The following is a 20,640-nucleotide window of genomic DNA, read 5'->3' on the forward strand; positions in this document are numbered from 1 at the left end:
AATAGTAGTAACTACCAACTGGCAAGTCTTATGACTACAAGAGTTATTACACCACCCCTCCCTCTCTGTCCACATTCCCTCTCCTCCCCCTACGCGCTCACACAAGCGTGCTTTTTTCTATTTCCATGGAGAAAAGGTTAGCTAGTCTTTGTGGTTTCCGTGGAGGGTGACTTTAGTGGAAATCGTTCTCATAGCTACGTCCCTTGAGCCAAAACTAACCGGGAGAGAAGGCGGGGAAGCCCTGCTCCTGTCCCAGAAGCCCGCACCCCCACCCCACAGCCCTCTACCTTCTCACCACGATGCCGGCAGGGCAGGGACCACTGACCACCACGCTCTGGGTGGCTTGTAAATGTTATGCTGTAAATATTTTGAAACACGGGAGTGATTTTTCCATGTGTATTTTGTTTTGTGGAATTTCTCCCTTTTTTGCAGTGTTTTTGAAGTTGCAGCTAGCACACCCCTGTTGGCCACTCCAAATTCATTCATTCTCCAAACCTTTGACAAGTTCCTGCAGGACACAGAGTATTATGCTAGGAGCAATTTCCTGGCAGTTTTTGATGGGAAGCATTAAGCTTAATTGGACAAGATGTTGAAATGGATGGTTTAATGGAGGGATGAATACAGGTGGTTTGGGTGAAGGAAAAGAGATGTGACCTGGAGCCCTGAGTATGCTAAATGTATCACTTAGTAGCTATATGACTTACGTGCTCTGAGCCTCAGTCTTACCATCAAACAAATGGGGATAATGAAATCTTCCCCTGTCATTAGACCGTGTGTATTAAATTTTTAGTACAGTGTTTGTTAGAGTAAGAATCCACTCTCTGGTGATTAGGTTAATCACGTTAGCTGGCCCCATCTCTTGGCTTCCTTCTTCAGCTACTGAGCATTGCTCTCATTGGGTCTGTTCTGAAATACTTTTCTGGATTTCATCCATATTAAGCCATTGGTGCTCCAGTTTGAAAGAAACCTTGTCACCTACTTAAGGCACCCTCAAGATGGTGGTGCAGTTTCAGTAACTTCCCAGCCAAAAGATGAGCTTGTCTGTGCTTGAGCACCTCCGAGGATTGAGTGCTCACTACCTAGCAGTGTCCCCATATTCCATCTTTGGGCAACTGACTCCTGGGGAATTACTTTTTATGCCTCTCTAAGCTTCCACTTTTGTGGTTTCCCTTGGGGTCTTATAGAGAACAAGTCTATGCTATCCTCTACACAATAGCCTTCGAAAAAATTAAAAACCCCTGTCTTCCTTCCCTTGCAAACTGAACAGCCCCTTCCCTTAAACCATTCCTCATAAGATACGGTTTTTCTCTCCTCAGACCACCCTGCAGTTTACCCTTAAAGAGAGGGGCCCACAATGAATTGCAGCACAACGATTCTTCCATCATCCTAGACATCACCCATCTACCCGCACATGCCTTTTTAGTGTCAATGTAAGAAACAGTCAAACCTGTAGAGAATTTTGTGAGTTTATTTGAGCCAAACTGATGACAGTTGCCGGGAAGTAAAACCTCAACGAATAGACAAAATACTCCAGAAAATGGCAGTTCTGTATCCTGCTTGATACATTGCAATCAAAAGAGAAGACATAAGTGGGTTACATGAAATCCATTGGTGATAGACCAGTGAGGCGGGAGAAAGCAAAGCAAGGGTGAGGGGGTCCTCTGGGATTGGATGAAAAGTAAAATGATAGACATACTTCTGGTACACAGGTGGGTACAGGATAGTAACAGCCAACAACTAACATGATAACAATGACAATGAAGGGATTTGTGGTCTCCACCTGTGCTTTGAGGGGTCCTGAAAACGGGAAATTACTTTGTTTTTGCAAAGATGTGCTTATCAGGTCTGTTATCCTAGACGCAAAAAGACAATAGGCTTAGTGAAGGCGAAGATTGACTTTTGTCAGGGAAGATTCTAGCCTAGGACATGACTACTCACCATAAATTGCTTTTAGCTAAAAAGTTTTAATTTCAGACCATCCTGTGTGGTTACTTTAGGTTTCTGAGTTTGTAAGGCTGCCACACTGGGCTTCCCTGAGTTTGTCAGGTTTCGTATGTGGCTCCATTTCATCCACATTAGAAACAGGCAACTTATCTGACATTAAAACCACAAGTCCATCCTGCATTTGTGCAGTAATCTCTTTAGGTCCCAAATTTAGATCCTTCTACATTTCTTTTCTTTTTTTTCTTGGCCTTTGTACAGCATTTTGCTTTCTAAAGTAGCCTGTAGTTTCAAGTTACTTCTCTAATATGTTCTTAATTTCATGTGCACTACCTCTGTCCTGTCCACGGGGTTTGAAATGCTCCTTATGCTTCTCAGACTATCCAAATGCTTCTCTTTTTTTGTTGTAGTTTTTTGTTTTATTTGGGGGGGGCCAGGGGGTTGTTGTTGTTTTGGGGTTTTTTGTTTGTTTGTTTTTTGTTCAAAATATTACAGGTGTCCCTTTTTCTCCTCATTGGCCCATTCCTCCCTGCCCCACCCCACCCTCCCAGTCCCTCCCCACACCATTGTCCATGTTCTTGGGTTCTGCATATATGCATATAAGTTCTTTGGTTAATCTCTCCCCCTCCACCCACCCACCCCTCTCTATCCCTCCGACATTCATTAGTCTGATCCATGCTTCCATGTCATTAAATCATTTCCATTCATCAGTTTATTAAGTTCTTTAGATTCCACATATAAGTGAGATCATGTGATGTTTGTCTTTCTCTACCTGGCTTATGCTCCTCAAACTGTCTCCAGTGATGGATCAGTTTGTTTGTTTGATGTTCAATCTGTTGCGAACAATACTTTGGTAAAACGCAATGAAAATGAATTATAGGAAAAGGAAATTTAAAAAAACAAAGGCACACAAAAACAAGACCACAGTTATTAAAATCAACTGACAAACTATTCTGTAGAATTGCTAGAAAAGTTTCTAAAAACTTACTGTCAATTTTCATACACTCATCAAATAGTTTGTGAATCAACACCTGTGTGTGGACTACATTTTAAATAATGTAGTACCTCCATACACAGAGATGTGCTAGAAATGCTTCGCAGTGGGCTCTCCAGGGGGACACCTACTGGTTTACAGTATCTGCCAATTTCCATGGTGTAAATACTCATACCAAGGTCAGTTTCAAGCTACCAATGAAACGTCAATGAACACGGACTTGGGAGAAGATGTGCACAATTGACTTTTATGGGCTTGTTCTTGTGTTCAAAATTCTTTCTAAAAATTTAGCAACCAAGAACTGCTAATTCCTCAACATAGCTTTATAGTATGTGACCCATTAGCTTAGCCAGTAAGAACCCATAAATAAGAAGATAAAGAAAGTGGGTTTGATCCTACATCTATTTCGTGGCCACCTGACATATGTGCGCTCTTGATTGCAAAGGATAAACAGACTAGTGAGAGAGTCTACATGTTTTTCCAGAAAACCTTCCCTGCTACAGAGAAAACTAATTTCTGACACAGGCCTTCCTAAGGCTTACAACACTAGCATTAACTTTCTATGCAAATAGAGACAATATATAATAGTATATATTATAATACAGAAGCTGAAATAGATAGGAATTTGTTCTCATTTGTTTCCTGTGTGAAATTTTTAAAAAATAACTTCCCAACTCAGATGTAAAAACCAACTAAATGTGTCTCTGTGCTCTGCAGTAGCATCTGAATGAAAGTGATGTCAGTGAAATCTGGCACCCCACTCCTGATGGCTCTTCATATAAGTGGATGGGAGTCCTTTCAGTCAACTTTGAGCTGGGGTAGTATATCATCAGGACCTAGAGAAGGGGAAAAAAACATTTTAAATGGAAATGAACAAATAAACCTATCAGAGAAAAAGAAAGCTATAGTCATGATTAAATACAACATCTCGTTTTTTTCAAGTCCCACGTGAACAAAAGGATCACTTGCGTTTGAAATCAACCTTTTTGAGAATGTTACTCAGAAACAAATGAAGTATTTTGCTTACTGTCTATAAACCACTCATTTCTCTGTCTGTTTTGACCAGATAAGATTTATTAGCATGTGCTTCACCCTCCTCTACCATACTCTTCCTGACACTCAGACCTCAGTGGATTCTAAGTCATTCCTGGTGTTTTATCATGAGAGTAGAATTAAAAAACAAAAAGAGAAGCAAGTTTAGAGCTTAGCCTGAAACACTAGGAAAGAGTGACGCTGGGGAAAACTGGAGGAAGAGTTTCTAGAGCAACCTTGAATGCAGAAGATTTGGGGCATGAGAAGGAAGGGAATGTGAGAATCGTGAGCTGCGTGTTGGATCTTTGTTCTTCTGCTTCAAAAGACAGCCTTAGCGATATGAACTCCTGTTCCTGTTTGATGACTGACAGGTGGTGCTACCTTGACTGTGACTCTTTCGGCAGAATTGTGCCAAGCTCCACACTGCAGTAAAACGTCACCATAAAGCCCCTGGGATAAAGTATGGCTCACGGTTCCTGTCCTCTATTCAGCCCCCTTATTCAAGGTGGGACAATCTTAAGCTCTTACCTCTTTTGGGCACTGGGGCTGGGCCAGCCTGTTAGGGAAGACAAGTCCCCAGGATTCTCCCTGTCCAATCTAAGCATGGTGGACTTCTGGCACTGCTGCTGCCTGTGGAAGTCCCCATTGATCAAAGTACTGTGGGGCTAAAACAATTTTAATACTTTTCCTCCCACCTTCTAAGGTCTTCTGGCTAGGCCAATAATCAAATTAAGAGACAGATTAACAGGAGAAAATCAAAATTTTAATACAAATGGATGGGAAATTCACATAGGCATGAAAATTCCATGAAAGACCATGAGGCAACATTGAGTGTATAAGACATTTCTGAACAAGGGAGAAAAGGGAAGGGGCAATGAGGGATTGCGTTCAGAAGTGAGCATGGGCAATTTACAGGTAGTTGAGGAAGAGGTGAACATACTGGGCAGGCAAATTCTTGCTAGGGAACTCAGAAACAATGGGACACGGGCTGCCTAGCTAAGAGGCTTGGAGTCTTCCTGCTAAGGTGAAGATTCTTAAGGTGATTAAGGCAAGGCTCCTTTCCCACAGCAGGTTTCTCTGTCTGAATCTCCTGGGCAGGAAAGGGGGGAAGGGCAAAGGTTCTTTCTGAGCCTTTTGTTTCATAATAAACAGCTTAAGATCAATATCCCAAAAAGCAGCTTCCAGGTGGCAAAATTCGTTTCCCTTCAGGGTACCCATAGTTATTCCTGTGGGTATCGAAGAGGAGCTGGCAACAGCCCGTGGATGCCACCAAGTTGCAATCAGCGCTAGGGAGTGTCTCCAAGCCCAGTCATTACAACAGAAATAATGTGCCCCTCCAACTCCATATCACATTTATCACATCGTGGCAGAATTTTTACTGTAAATCACAGCAAATGAAATTTTATTGTTTGTCTGCATTGTCTAGTTTTGACCATCCACATTAAAAGAGGAAATTGGGGTAGCTAGCCACAAGCAGTAAATCATCCAAAATATCAGACATTTGATGTTGGAATGCGGCATTGAGTTTCTTTGGACTATGAGCGGGTCATATGTCCTGAGAATCCATCTTGAAGAAAATAATGAGTTCACTCTGTAAAGACTTGTTTTAGGAGAAGTAATAAAATGACCTAGTCTCATTTGATTACAACAGACAGATTCTGTCCTAATTAAGGTCACTCGTCCTCTCACCCACTCTGGTCTTCAGATGGGTGCCTGAGACTGAGCATTGCCTGAGCGAGGCTGTCCTGTTCAGACCTTCCTAGGAAGCTGAAGGTAGTGACGGTGCATGAAACTGAACTGAGTGAGGTGAAATATCGGCAATGCTCCTGCTTGCATTGCTTGGCCAGAGCTTCACTGTGGCCTGTGGGAAAGCCTGAGACCAGACTGGCTCTTCTCCTTGGAGGCACTGTGAGCCTCCGCTGTTCGCGTTACCTCTCAGGACTAATTGTTGAGCTCTGTTCCAATGTCAAGCTGTGTGTTTTATTCAATAATCTTAAATGGAAGGTTTTCCTGGGGTAAACCTCCACCAGCATCTATCCCAGGTAACTGAGAGGTGACATATGTATTATTCACATTACCTTCCCCCCTTTACCCAACAGCACATATGATATTGTAATGTGACATCTGTGCGGGGGGTTTCCCTTCAACTGTCAGGCAATCCCTGGGAAGTAGCCAAACATCTCTGTCCCTATGTCTTTACCGTTAAGGAAATTCCTCTGAATCACAGGGCAGTGGAAACGCAGGACAGTATAATAGGGCCTTTCTGTTTGTTGTTCATTATCGGGTGCTTCCTTTGAGTGGCCTCGGGAAACATCCTAAGTATTGCAACGAGCATCTCCTTCTGCAAGACGACCTGTCAGTGCCAGTTAGAGCCAGAGGTGAGGGGGTGGGATTGTGCGGTCAGGCCCAGCTGGTTTGGCGTAGCAGCAGTGACGCCAGCTGAGTAGAAAAGGCACGATGGGCTGGGCGTGGCAGTGGGGCAGGGAGAAAGTATGGAAACCCCATAGCTTGAACCAAGTTTTAAAGAGACTAACCAAAAGTCTTTAGAAAGCTGGTGAAGGAATTGTTCTTTACTGGCAGGAAGTTCCCACTTGGACACTTAATGCTTCGTTTTGATCTGTATTTTCCTGTCATGCTACACAAATGGAGAGCTGAAAACCAGTGTGTAAAGCTCCTTCAAGACCCTCAGTGTTACAATCAGATGGTTGGAGAGAGGGCCTGTGGAGGCTGCTTCAGGGGAGCCTCGGGGGACCTCGACTAAACCACACAGGTGCAAGGAGGACCCCTCACTGGCAAATGCAGGCGCCTGAGTGATGAAGTCGCCCTGAAGGACAGCACATTAGGGAGTGCACCCTAACGGACACACGCAGAGACTGATTTATAAACTAGCACGACCGTTTACTTTACAATGAAAGGAGACTTTGGTGCAATGTAATCCCTCTCAGTAGGTAGTTCTGCTCAGAAACAACCACCAAAAAATTCAGAACAAAGTTTAATAGTGAGCACCTACCCAGGAAGGAGAGAGAGAAAAGAGAGAGAAGAAAGAGAGAGGAAGGAAGAAAGAGAAAGAGGGAAGAAAGGAAGGAAGGGGAGGAGGAAGGGGAAAACTGGGTCTTGATAAAAAGCAAATTGCAGGAAGCTATGATAACATGCTGTACACCCGCCACCTCCTCCCAGGCACCTCACACTGTTATTAGGATTATACATCCTCACAACCTCTATGCTTTCCTTCTTCTTTTTCCAATGTTTATTATCAACCATCAGAATCTTCCTTAATGGGTTACTTGCTTTAATATTACTTATATTTGATATTTTCCTGAGAAGGCAGAGACTGGCCTTATCCATGTGTATATATCATGTCTCAGGGTGCACTGTTGCCTGAGAAGATTTCTACAGATGGCTAATCATGTATATTTTATGTTGATTCATACTAATTTCCATTTCAGAAACTTCCATCTCAGAGGTTGGTGTTTTCCAGTCTTACGTCCCCTCAGTTTTGTGGGGGTGTCACCTCACAGAGGGCCCTAAGGGCCCAAGCAGGAATCTCACTCAGTCTGTCAATGGACTTGTGTTCATGTTAAATGTCTTAGTGTGTTTCACGTGCCCTAATTTCCAATGAATGTCAGTTGCAATATCAGAAAGTAAAACCCGTGCAGAAATCACAGTGTCTTTGTTTTCACTGTCTTCCAGTGTCATCTTGCATTACAACATATAAGAAGACACCACCTCCAGTCCCACCCAGAACTACCACGAAACCTTTCATTTCTATCACAGCCCAGAGTAGCACAGAGTCTGCCCAGGACGCCTACATGGACGGACAGGGCCAGCGAGGAGATATTATCAGCCAGTCTGGACTGAGCAACTCCACGGAGAGCCTGGACAGTATGAAGGCTCTGACAGCCGCCATCGAAGCCGCAAATGCCCAGATCCACGGCCCTGCAAGTCAACACATGGGCAACAACCCCGCCACCGTCACCGCCGCCACCACCGTAGCCACCGTCGCCACAGAGGACAGGAAGAAGGATCACTTTAAGAAAAACCGATGCCTGTCTATTGGGATACAGGTAATCGCCTCCCTTTCCATCCTTTGAATTAAGAACCCAAAACTCAGACATGTGACTTTATATTTTCCCAGAAGATTTGCTGTCTTGCCATTTTGGATGATATAGCTATGCCTAGGACCAGAGTTTCAAATTTTTGGCTCTGGACTCCCTAAATAGTTAAGCACAATGAACAAAAATCATGAAGGCATTGTGTCTATAGATAGCAGCTATTGTTTTTGTTCTCTAAATTGAATGTGTGACTCAAAGTGTAGGATAATTAAACAAACATGAACACAGTCAAACACAAAGTGCCCTCAATTCCTAACGCACATTTTGATTCTCAACAAAGGAGTGGACATCCAAGAATAACCTGGGTTGTCGGGTTGTGTTACAGTATGTTCAACACCCTTGAGTAACCAGATGAGAACAAAAATGTGAGTCACTCCTCATAGACGTGGGAGGGAGGGAGGGAGGGCAAGACCAAAGAGCCTGATGGTGTGGAAAGCAGTTACTCACCTCACAGCATCAGGAGGAAGGAATGCACAGCCGTTTCAGTGTCATTGTTGGCTATTTAATCAAGCATCTCATAAAAATGGTAGAAAATTCATCAGGCTTCTCAGTTCAGTTCACTGTTTTCTGCTCCTCAAAGATAACATCAAACTGATTCTTGTTTTTCACCTCTGTTCAGCTTGGCTTACCCTGCTAGAAATTTCCTCCTATCAATGGGGAAGAGTCATTCTTTTCTCCCAGTTTGTTGTGTTTACTATTCTGCAGGTGCCCTTTGAATAATAACTTCCTGACATGGTGTCTAATAAATCTGTCCACGCTGAACCAACACGAGGGCACATAAAAGCCAGGTGTGGGGTTCATTTTCCAATAATGATGTATTTTTACAGACCATTTCTGCAGAGTCCACTTTTAAAGGGTAGTTAAACTTTCTCTAATAGTGATGAGTCAAATGCTTTTTATAACCTGCAGGTTACCATAACACAAGTTGTCAAGTTCCTAAAAGAATTCCTAGCCAGGGTGCTGGGACTAAATGGCACAGCAGGAGGCACGGGCCCAAAGCCAGCCTCGCCCCAGGCCTCCCCAGGTCCCTAGGAGCTAATTCCCCTCCGTCACCGCAGGATTTGGGGGAGTGGGGAAGAGCAGGGCTCAGTCCTCTGTGTCTCCTAGGAGAATGACTTCATCTTCCTGACCCTCTCTCTTCCTCAGTCCCTCATAGGATTATTTTGAGAACTAAGTTTACTAATTCCAGCTTCCCATGGGGGTACAGAGTGTCACTGCGGGATGACAGAAAAATTAGGAAGGTGGGTAGTGGTGATAGCAGCGCAACATGAGTGTATTCAGTGCCCCAGGAACTGTGCATTTTAAAATGGTTAACATGGAAACTTACTTATATATGTTACCACAATAAAAAAATCTGCCTATAATTATAAAGGGGAAAGCCCTGGCTGGGTGCTAAGTTGGGTAAGAGAGACGATACATCTATGCATCTATCCCAGGTCAGGGCACATGTAAGAATCAACCAGTGAATTCATAAATAAGTGGAACAACAAATCAGTGTTTCTTGCTCTCTCTTTCTCCCTCTCTCTCTAAAATATATTTTTTTAAAAGAAAAATTTAAAAAATACAAAGTAAAAATCTGAAAATGTAAGTTAATAAATGGTGAATGTGTCTGAAGCATCCCATTATGCCAAGTTTATTAACTGTTCAATTTAGTATTCATAAAAATGTCCTTATATTGGAAAATAATTTGTAGATTTACAAAGTGGTTAAGAGCATAGATTCCGAAGCCAAATTGCCTGTGTTGAAATTCTGGCTCCTACATTTACCATGTTACTTCCAACAAGTTGTTCAACCTCTCTAAGTTTCAGTTTCCCCATTCTCTGTAATCTTATATGTAAAATGGGGATAATTATATCACTAACCTCATAGACTGTTGAAAAGATTAAATAAGCAAAACACTTAGAGCAGTACTTGGCATATTCTAAGAACTAGATGTGTATTTAAAAAATATTTTGTAAAGGAAGAGCAAAATTGCTTTTATTTGCAGATAATACATGTCCATGTAGAAAATCTAACAGAAACCACTGAAAAACTACTAGAATTCAGTATGTCAAAGAGTGCAATATAAATACAGAAAAATCAATAACTCTTTAATATATTATTTTTATTTATTTATTTTAAAAAATATATCTTTATTGATTTCAGATAGAGGAAATGAGAGGAAGGGAGAGAGATAGAAACATCAATGATGAGAGGGTCATTGATTGGTTGCATCCTGCACACTCCCAACTGGAGATCGAGCCTGCAACCCGGGCACGTGCCCTGATGGGGAATCGAACCCTGATCTCCTGGATCCTAGGTTGATGCTCAACTACTGAGCCACTCCCAGCCAGGCTTAATATATTATTAATAAACAGAAAATGTAATGGAGCAAAAAAAGTCCATTCACATTAGTAATAAATATTATAAAACAACAGAATTAAACTTCACAAAGAATATATTACACCTATCTAATATCTAAAAACAAGTTTATTTAGAAGATTTTAACACCTCAAAATAACTAAAGACTTTTGGAGTTAAATTACATTTAAAAAATAATAATTACAGAATAAGACATGCTGTAGAAAATATCAAAATTTATTATGAAATTATATTTGGAGAGAGAGAGAAGCCATAAGATCAGTAGATCAGTAGACCAAAAACAGGCTTATATCTATGGGAATAACACATGATAAAGTTGGCATTTCAAATAAAAAAGATTCATTAGTAAGAGCCAGATCATCACTTGGTGATCTGTTGGAGAAGGGAGAGAACGTTAGATCTCTAAAAGTAGATATAAAAAGAATGTTTTATGTCTTACACAAAAACATTTCAGGATAGTGGATTTAAAAATTAAACATAAAAAAAAATGATAGGCTAAAAGTAAATACAAGAGAACTTTAAAATATACACTCAGGTTAGAGGAAGCCTTTCTAAACTATAAAAGCTAGATTGGCTAAGTGGTAATTAAAGATTCTCTATAATGAAAAACAAAATTTAAAAGACAAATAATAAACAAAATAAAATATTTACTGTACATACAAGAGAGAAAGGTTTATTAAGGGCCATAAGACATAAAGAGATCCCATAAATAAAATAAAACACAACTTAATAGATTAAAAAAAAAAAAAAAAAAAAAACAGCAAAAGATATGAATAGGCGATTTATAGATAGGAGTCCAAGAGACCAATAAATATTTTTGACCTGTGATATTAGCAAAAATTTTAAAGTTTGTCAGTATTTAGTATTGATGAGAGTGTAGGGATATGGATACGCCCACACTGATTATGGCAGGATGATAAATGCTTTTAAGAGCACTTTGGCAGTATCTTTTACAGCTGAACATACTCAGTATCTTCCATTTAACATTTCTACTTCTAAGAATTTTTTCCCAATCAAGCTGACAATTGTTCTAAAGATACATATAAATTGTGGTACCACGTGTAATGGCAAAAACAAGAAAATTACCTTGATGCCCATGCTGCTTACATGGTCATTAAAAGAAATATTTAGGTAACCAAAAAAAAAGGTTGAGTTAGACCTATATTTACTAACATGGTAAAATGTCCAAATCATACCAGTGTTAATGAATAAAACAAGTTGCAGAAAAATATATATAGTATAACCTCATCTGTGTAAATTTAGTATTAATAATCATTTTTATATATAACATATTATATATATTAAGAGGTGGTCAAATATGCATCAAATTATTGACAGTAATTCTTGGGAGATTTTAGCCTTTTACATTATATATTCCTGTATTTTAATTTTATATAACTTACATTGAATTGCTTTTATACTTAGTGAAAATAATTTATTAAATGCATTGGAAAGAGAGGAATAAATCTATTTGCTCTAAATAGTCATAAAATTTATTTCAAATTTGTCTTAGGCTTAATCTATCATATAGGCTCTCAGTTATATATGGACACATTTTTCTACATGAGCTGTAATATATACATAACTATTTAGAAACTTTGGAGTAATATTCAAAGCCAATTCCTTAGTTTGGGAGGCTGGATAAATGAAGATATTCTACAGTTTATCATAATGAGGTAAATACATAAATCTCCCAATACCAATCATTCTGACTACAATAAATTCATTCTCTTCCTTCTTTTATATTTTGTTATCTGCCAACTCAGAACTTCCAAGAACATATTACCATGTAGTGCTCCCTTCCAACATAGTGCTCACAGGTAAATACATACAAATCTATGGAGGAATCATAGACACTTATTAAGAACCTTTTAAATGACTAAAGTTGCATCAGAGTCAAAGTGCATGTTATAATAACATAGTTATGGCTCTCATTAAATACAAAAATATTGAAGAAAACTGTTACAAATCCCAAAATATTTAGTAAAGTGCAGATGTTTCTAATGAAGTATAACATTTGTTTTTCAAGTGAGATAACTAAAACGGAGCACCTCTACATATTTGGTTATTTCTTTAGGTGGACGATGCTGAAGAGCCTGAGAAAGCAGGGGAAAATAAAGCACCCAGTAAGTTCCAGTCCGTGGGAGTGCAAGTAGAAGAAGAGAAGTGGTGAGTACACATGCATCGGTCCTCTTTCATCTTCACGTTGGCAAGTATGGTACAAGCATTTTTCCCCATGATAAACCAACAGGATTCAGTGATATTTCCCATTAACTTTTGGGAGCGTTTAGAGGGAGAGCTCGAAACATAAGCCGATTCTCTCCTCTACTTTTGCAGTAGAGACCACTCCATTTAAGTTTGAGCTAGAATAGTAGAGTAAGCACATCACATTCCCCTACACATAAGCACTGTGCGTATTACTGTTGTGTTGCAAAACTATTTCTCTTCAAAAAACCTTCCTATTTGGCACTGTAAACTTTTTAAGAGAAGAGGACTTCTCTTATTCCCCTTTTTCCCCTGGCACATAATAGCGTTTGGTGTTTAGTATGCATTCAATGAATGGTAAAGGATGGATGGATGGATGGATGGATGGATGGATGGATGGATGGATGGGGAAAAGGAAAACGAGAAAATTCCCTATCATTATCCTGAATCACCCATTCCTCTAGAATGCTCTTTAAAATCAGCTTTTTCTAGAGTCATAGTATCTAGAAATGGGAAATTTAGAGGTTCAGAAGGTCACAGAATCCAGAGGTATTTCTGAGGTCAGTACATTTTTTATAAATGAAAACTTGATCCAGAGAGGTGTGTTAGTTTCTTGATCAAATTGTGAGGACCATAATGTACTATTTTTTACCCCCAGCTTCTAGAACTATGCTTTACACATACTAAATATACAGCAAATCCTGGTGAATAGAGTAACACTACAGTTATGGTGGGAAAAAGAGCTCTGTGTTATAAATCAAGACATCATCTCAACTCGGCCACTAACTTTCTGTGTTAATTAGGAAGAATCAGTTAAATGTCATCCATCCATCCATTCATCCATCCATTCATTCATTCATTCATTCATTCATTCATTCATTCATTCATCTATCATTTATCAATTCAGTAAATATGTATGGAATGTCTGCTATCTGCAAGGCTACCTGTAACATATACTGAAAATCTGAAAAGAAGTCATGCATCAGTTCATGGAAAGAGTTCTATTTTAGAGCCTCCTGGTATTCACACTGCTCTAGCATCTAAGAGGCTTTCTATATAATTGTATTTTATATAATTATACAATGCCAGAAGCCCAGAAATTTGTGTCACTCTTCTACAAACTAATATGACAAAAATTAGCAATAGTGATACATCTACCCATACCCAATGACCCAGTAATCACATTTATGGGGCTATTCTAATGAAGTCAGTCAATGGAAGGGAAACAATTGTGCAACATTACCTATTATTGTAAAAGAAAAATATTAATTATCAAGTGTTAAACAATAAGAGAATGCTTTTGTAAATTATAGCATAACATCACCAGGATAGAATATTACACAGCTATTAAATGTAATTTGTAAAAAAAGATGTGGAAACATGAGAAAATTCTCATGATACAATGTTAAGTGAAAAAGTTGAACACGCATATATAATACCAATGTATAATATTCACAAAGATGGACAAGGGCTGAAATGTAGTCTGTAAAAATGGCAGGTTTAGGAGTGGTTTTTTCCTTTACTCTAAAATGTTTACTTATTGTATTTACTGAAAGTTTTAGTAATCATTATTTCTGAGCCAAACTTTCTGGCATGTGTTTCTTTAATTGTTTTAGAAATTTTTTTGAAAATGTAAACTTAGGAGACATGAAAGATTTCACCGTAAGGAAACATATTTCTTCATTCCCCACCAGCCTGACTTGCTTGTTTTCCTCAATGGTGTAGTGATTAAGAGCACAGACTCTTGAACCAGAACACCTACATTCAAGTCATGGCTCTGCCACATAGTAGCTGGGGGGACTTGAGCAAATAACTAAATATCTTTGTGCCTTGGTTTCCTTATATGTGGAAAGGATAATAGGCAGTTTCTGGTCTGGCATATAAGAAGCTTAGAAGTCCCCATTCTGTCCTAACAAGTAAAAGCTGAACAAATTGAAAAATCAACAACTCTTCTTAAATCAGGCAGAGAAGTAAAGTCACAGGACAGACCACCACCCCCAAAATTGGAGAGACAGACAGACATAGAGAATCAATGCAATCCGAATAAAAATCCTGGCAAGTTATTTTGTGGATATCAATATACCAATTCTAAAATTTATATGGAAAGGCAAAAGACAATAAAGCTAACACACCTGGCCAGATATCTCAATTGGTTAGAGCATTGTCCCAGTATGTCAAGGCTGTGGGTTTGTTCCCCCCATCAGGGCACATCCAAGAAGCAACCAATGAATGCATAAATAAGAGGATTAACAAAACTGATGTTTCTTTCTCTCTTTCTCCTTTCCTCTAGGAGAAAATCTAGATCACCTTAGGTACCATGATGACTTTCAATACAATGACAAAGTCATTTAATGAATTCTTGAAGTTTGTAGGATGGTCAGTTCCTTGATAAACTGAGTAATTTATTTTAAATTTATTCTCCAAAGAGCTAACAGACCCAATTTTGGTGCTTAACTTTCTAAAACACACCCTTCCTCAAACGTCACTTCATAGTTAACCTCCGTAAAGTAAATAAGCATTTAAATTGATGCTAATGATTCTTTTCAACATCTCCAAAAGAAATACGTTGTCAAATAGTAAGGGATTACTTATATCTCCTGTCTCTAATTATAATTCTTTTTATAACTTTGCTGGTAGTAATTCATTTACATAGGAGCTTAAAAAGCAAATTGGGAAGATGAAATTACCTAATGACAGACGGAGGATTTTCTTAAATTATCTAGTGATAAAGCTGAGACTGTTGTTTCCACAATGAATGGTCAATACATTCCATCTCTTCCTTCCTCAAATAAACAGACTGATACTCTACAGTAACCTAACAAAAAGTGGAAGAAAGAAAATTGAGCCAAAGAAAGACAGAGATAGTACAAAAAGAGGAAGAGGAAGGCTTTGTAACAGGCCAAGAGACTCATTATCACCTTTTGAGTTTACCACAAATTAGGAACCAAAACTAATAGAGCAAAGTCCACCTGGCTGATTTGTCTGTTAAAGGGCAGACTTGTAAATGCAGGGTGCTCTCCAGTGTTCCAAATCAAACAAAAGTCAGCAACTCATTAGTAAAAAGTAAAATGCACTAGGTAACTGACTGCTTTAAGGCAGCCATGACATCTTCAAAATGCCATTGATAGCAAATGCGCCCCGTTCATTCTCCAAGGCTGCCCCAGGGTGGGGCCCTGCACACAGGAATGCCGTCTAAAGGTCACTGGTTAAAATGCCCTGGCAGCCCCGAGCCAGGGACAATGAATGCATGTAGTTTTGAAACAGGACTGCTTATCTTAAGTCCATGAAGAAACTCCTTATCTCCATCAAACATTAGCTATCTTTCCTCAATTCCTGTTTCACGGGTTGGCTAGCGGCCCTGTTTGACGGGATCCACACGGCATGTATTTGCTGACATGCAGGACTGATGCTAAACAAAGCAGGCAAATCTTGTCAACTCCTCCCCCAGGAATACTCACCTCCGCCACGGTTCCCTATGCCAGTGCTTCCTGGCATCCTGTCTCCATTCTTTCTGGTCCTTTTGACTCTCCCCAGGAATTTGCATGAGGTCTTCCTATCTTTCAAGCTGATAATTAGCAAATCTAATAAACCAATCCTTTCTATTTACTAAGGTGAGAAAGCTAAGAGCCTCTCAGGGATCTCCCCTTTCCTGCTAAGTAACAATTGTGTTTCAACAGTGGTTCAAACTAAATTTCTTGCATTAACCCACTTTGATGGGGTTTGGAGCATTTGAAAAAACTGATTTTTTACATATATGTGTGTGTGTGTACATATATATAATCTATATTTTCTATAATTGAATAATCTAATAATAAAGAAAATAAGATAGTATTTATATATTATAAAAATTTATAAATTACAGAAATAAAATCCCCCATAATCTTATCCATTAACCATGAATTAATATTAGTATAGCTTTACCCATACTTTTTCCAGGAACATTTTATTTTATTTTAATTTATTTTATTTGAATTCTATTTTATGTTTATTAGAAAAACAAAGCAAAAGCATCAAACTTCCCTGGGTTACTTGTTTCTGACCATATTTATTTTTCATAAAAGCCTAGCAGACACAGCTAAGCAACTTGATTTCCTACTGTGAAAAGTTTCCAAACTTCAAAATTATCAGTATGAAGATACTTTCTAAAATATTAAATAGTCATTGAATCTCACTCTATATTGATACCCTAAGGCTGCCCAGGTTGAATTTTAAGACCTTCCACTTAGAAGTTACATGATCTTAGACAGGTAGGTTAATACATGAACAAAAATTATATATATCCCAAAAGGTTGTTAAAAGAGATAAATGAAATAAGAAAGTAATATACTTAGTCCACTGCCTGGATATAGTAAGCAGAGAGTAAAAGCAAATAGTAGTAGTAGCAGTAATGATAGTATTGAAGTAGTATTTGTGTGTGTATTTTAATTTTTTTAATTTTTCAATTACACTTTACTTCCAATATTATTAAGTATTGGTTTCAGGTGTACAGCATAGTCCTTAGACAATCATATGCTTTACAAAGCGTTCCCCCAGCATTTCCAGTACCTATCTGCACCACACCTAGTCATTGCAATATTATTGACGATACTCCCTGTACTCCCTAAGCTGTAAACATCCACATCACTATTCTGTATCTACCAATTTGTATTTCTTAATCTCCTCAGCTCTTTTACCCCGTTCCCCAAACCCCCCTGCCTTTTGGTATCTACCAGTCCACTCTCTATGTCTATGAGCCTGTTTCAATTTTGTTAGTTTATTTTGTTCTTTAGATTCCACCATAAGTGAAATCACATGATATTTGAGTTTCTGTGACTAACTTATTTCACTGAGCATAATACCTTCTAGGCCCATCCATGCTGTTGCACGTGGTAAGAGTTCATTCTTTTTTATGGCTGAGTAATATTCCATTGTATATATGTACCACCACTTTTTTAACCACTCATCTATTGATGGGCTGTTGCCAGATCTTGGCTATTGTAAATAATGCTGTAATGAACATAGGGGTGCGTATGTTTTTTCAAATTAGTGTTTTGGGTTTATTTGGATAAATACCCAGAAGTGGAATTGCTGGGTCATAAGGCAGTTCCATTTTTAATTTTTTAAGGAAACTCCATACTGTTTTCAATAGTGGCTACATTTCCAGGAACATTTTCAAAATTGTTGAAATCATCCTATGTATAAAATTTAGTACTATTTCTTTTCTTTTTAAAAAAATTATTTTAGAAAAGAAGGGAGAGAGAGAGAGAAATACAGATGGAAGAGAGAAACATAGATCGGTTGCCTCCAGCACGCACCCAACCAGGGATCAAACACGCAACCCCGGTATGTGCTCTGACCAGGAATCGAACCCACCACCTTTTGGTTTATGGAATGATGCTCCAACCAACTGAACCACACTGGCCAGGGCTAAAATTTAGTAATATTTAAAAAATCAACTAATGTTATAGCAAAAGTTTTCTCATTATTAAAATTTTTGACGAGTATTTCTTTTAATGACTACACAATATTTTAAAATATAGATGGGCCATAATTTGCTTCCCCTTTCTTCTGCTATTAAATATCTACATTATTTCTAGACTGACTTTTGATTAAAGATGGTGACAAAATACACACATCTATCTCTGAGGCTTTCTGAAACTACCTGATAGCACAAGGATTTTGGGGTGTTTTTTTTTACACATATTGCCAAGAATGAAGAGAACAGGAGAGGGAAAACACACAGACACACAGATACACACAGAGCCAATTTGAAAGCTGGAAGGCAGATAGACAAGTGATAACCGACTTACCTGACCAGAGAAACAGAATCTAAAGCCATTGATGCAGAAGTCCAAGACGTAACTTGATTTAAATTTTAGAACCAACAAAAGTCATGGCAACTGACTGTGTTGGGCACTCTGAAAGTAAAATGAAAGTGCAGCTAAAAACCCCTTGAATCTGCAGAGCCAGTGACAGTCCTTCCTCACTGTGGTAAAAGACTGGAGGTTCCTCATTTTCAGAGGCTAAAACAAAAGGGTCTCTGGTCTGGAGGACAGTGGCACAGTTGAGGGCAAGGTTACTGTGTTGAAAATAAGAGGCTAAACCAGGAGGGTAAGTGGAACTTTACAAACAGTGTTGAGGCACCTGCCCTAAGCCTTGCTCACTCAGCTCCCAGAATCCTGGCAGCCAGGAAAATTCCCTCTAGGCCTAAGTAGGGGACAGTCTATTGTGGACAGCTGACCAGCCTGAGCCCAAAGACCCAAAGATACCAACATCAAGGATTTTGCAAGGGAAAGTCCCAGCCAGATCATCCTACGAGGAAGGTTAGAGCGGATGAGCCCCTCTTCCAGTCCCAGACTTCTGACTGGCTTTTAGGCCTGGTCACAATAAAGTAGTCATAAAAGCAAGTTCTGACTATTGATCCAAATTTACAGTGCAATTCTGTCAGGAGAATGGAAAAATACAAGGACAGACCAGAAGTGCGTTTGTGTGTGTGTGTGTGTGTGTGTGTGTGTGTGTGTGTGTGTGTACGTGTGCGAGAGAGAGAGAGAGAGAGAGAGAGAGAGAGAGAGAGAGAGAGAAAAGCAATATATGGGGAGGAGGGATGATGATGAGGAGAGAAATCTAAATCTTCATCTCTCCTAAGAACAAAAACTAAAATACAAAAATATAGCAATATTTGTTATTTCAAAATAGTGTTTTTAAAGTGGCTCCCTTGGAGCAGAAAAATAGGTTGGTAATTTGTCATTTTCATAGCTAGCCTCATAGAATCATTTGATATTTTAAAACTATGTGCATGTATAATTTTGATAAAAATAAAAAGTGGACTGATCAAAATAGTAATGTATAACCTTGTGATAAATTCCTTTATCCAATAAATATTTTCAAAATTTCAGATTATTCCACTTTCTGAAATGGAATTACTGGGTTTAAAAACTCATACATTAAAAAAAAAAATTGATATCCATTTGTAAATAGCTCCTGAAATAATCTCTATCAGTTTACACTCAGAAGGAGATACTTGAGGGCACAAATCCCATCATATACTTTTTTTGTTTTGACAGCTTAATTGAGGTAAATTGATACACAATAAACTATACATATGTAAAGTGTACAATTTGGTGTTTTGACATATATTTGTCAAATACATAAGTATAGAAAATTAAACTATTACCACGATCAAAACAGAACGCACCTGTCACACCCAAAGTTTCCTCCTGCACCTGTATAGTCAGTCCCTTCTTCCCACCCACCCTTTCCTTCCCTACCTATTCCACCACTTGCTTTCTGTCTCGTTGGCATTTTCTAGAATTTTATTTAAATAGAATCATGCAATATGTACAGATAGTCCCCAACTTGCTTTGACTTAAGTTTTTCAACTTTACGAGAGTGCAAAAGTGATAGGCATTCAGTAGAAAGCATAACTGGAATGTCAGCTTCTGACCCTTTCCTGGCTATCTGTGTGCAGCAAGATCCTCCCGCAGGATGCTGCGCTGCGGCAGGGAGCCCGAGGTCCCCGTCCCCCGGGACCTCTGGGGCAACCAACCGGTGCTCCCCAGTGTGCAGTTCCCTGCTGCCAGCGTGTTTAGGTGACAGTGAATGTCTTCAGTAGTGAATGTCTTCAGTAGGATTTGTGTGTTTGGAGGTATGTGTATGCAAGGGAAAGCCAAGATCCTTTCACTTATGTTGATGGATGTAAATGAGAGCAGGTGGATATTTTGGTGATTTGCATAAAAGCCTCTGGTCTTTCTTATCTCCAGTTGGTGGAGCCATCTCCTTCTCTCCTAGTCTACCTTTTGCACATTGCAAGATAATACGGAGACCTCCAGGGGACACTTAATGGGGGGGGGACTTGCTGGCATCAAAATATGCTTGAGAACGACACCTGCCATTTCAGCAGGTCTGTGATTGAGGCTAAGGTGTTGGAGGGAAGTGCAGCAATCTGTTATGAGAGCTGCTCTCCGTTTCTAGAAGCACATGCCTCGGGGAATAAGATTATTACGCTTTTATCACCAA

The 20,640-nt window shown here is 39.2% G+C and overlaps 1 protein-coding gene across 8 annotated transcripts in view; it reads left to right on the forward strand.

The window, feature by feature from the left end:
- DLGAP1 (DLG associated protein 1) overlaps positions 1-20,640 on the forward strand; it is a 587,128-nt gene that overhangs the window by 537,902 nt on the left and 28,586 nt on the right. For all 8 annotated transcript variants that reach the window (XM_087818968.1, XM_087818969.1, XM_087818971.1 and 5 more), the window contains 2 exons: positions 7,658-8,031; positions 12,518-12,609. In XM_087818968.1, the coding sequence (XP_087675094.1) occupies positions 7,658-8,031; positions 12,518-12,609 (466 nt within the window). The remainder of the gene's footprint in view (positions 1-7,657; positions 8,032-12,517; positions 12,610-20,640) is intronic.

Source organism: Miniopterus natalensis, chromosome 7, assembly GCF_054644295.1.
Source record: "Miniopterus natalensis isolate mMinNat1 chromosome 7, mMinNat1.hap1, whole genome shotgun sequence".
Taxonomy (NCBI): Eukaryota; Metazoa; Chordata; class Mammalia; order Chiroptera; family Miniopteridae; genus Miniopterus; species Miniopterus natalensis.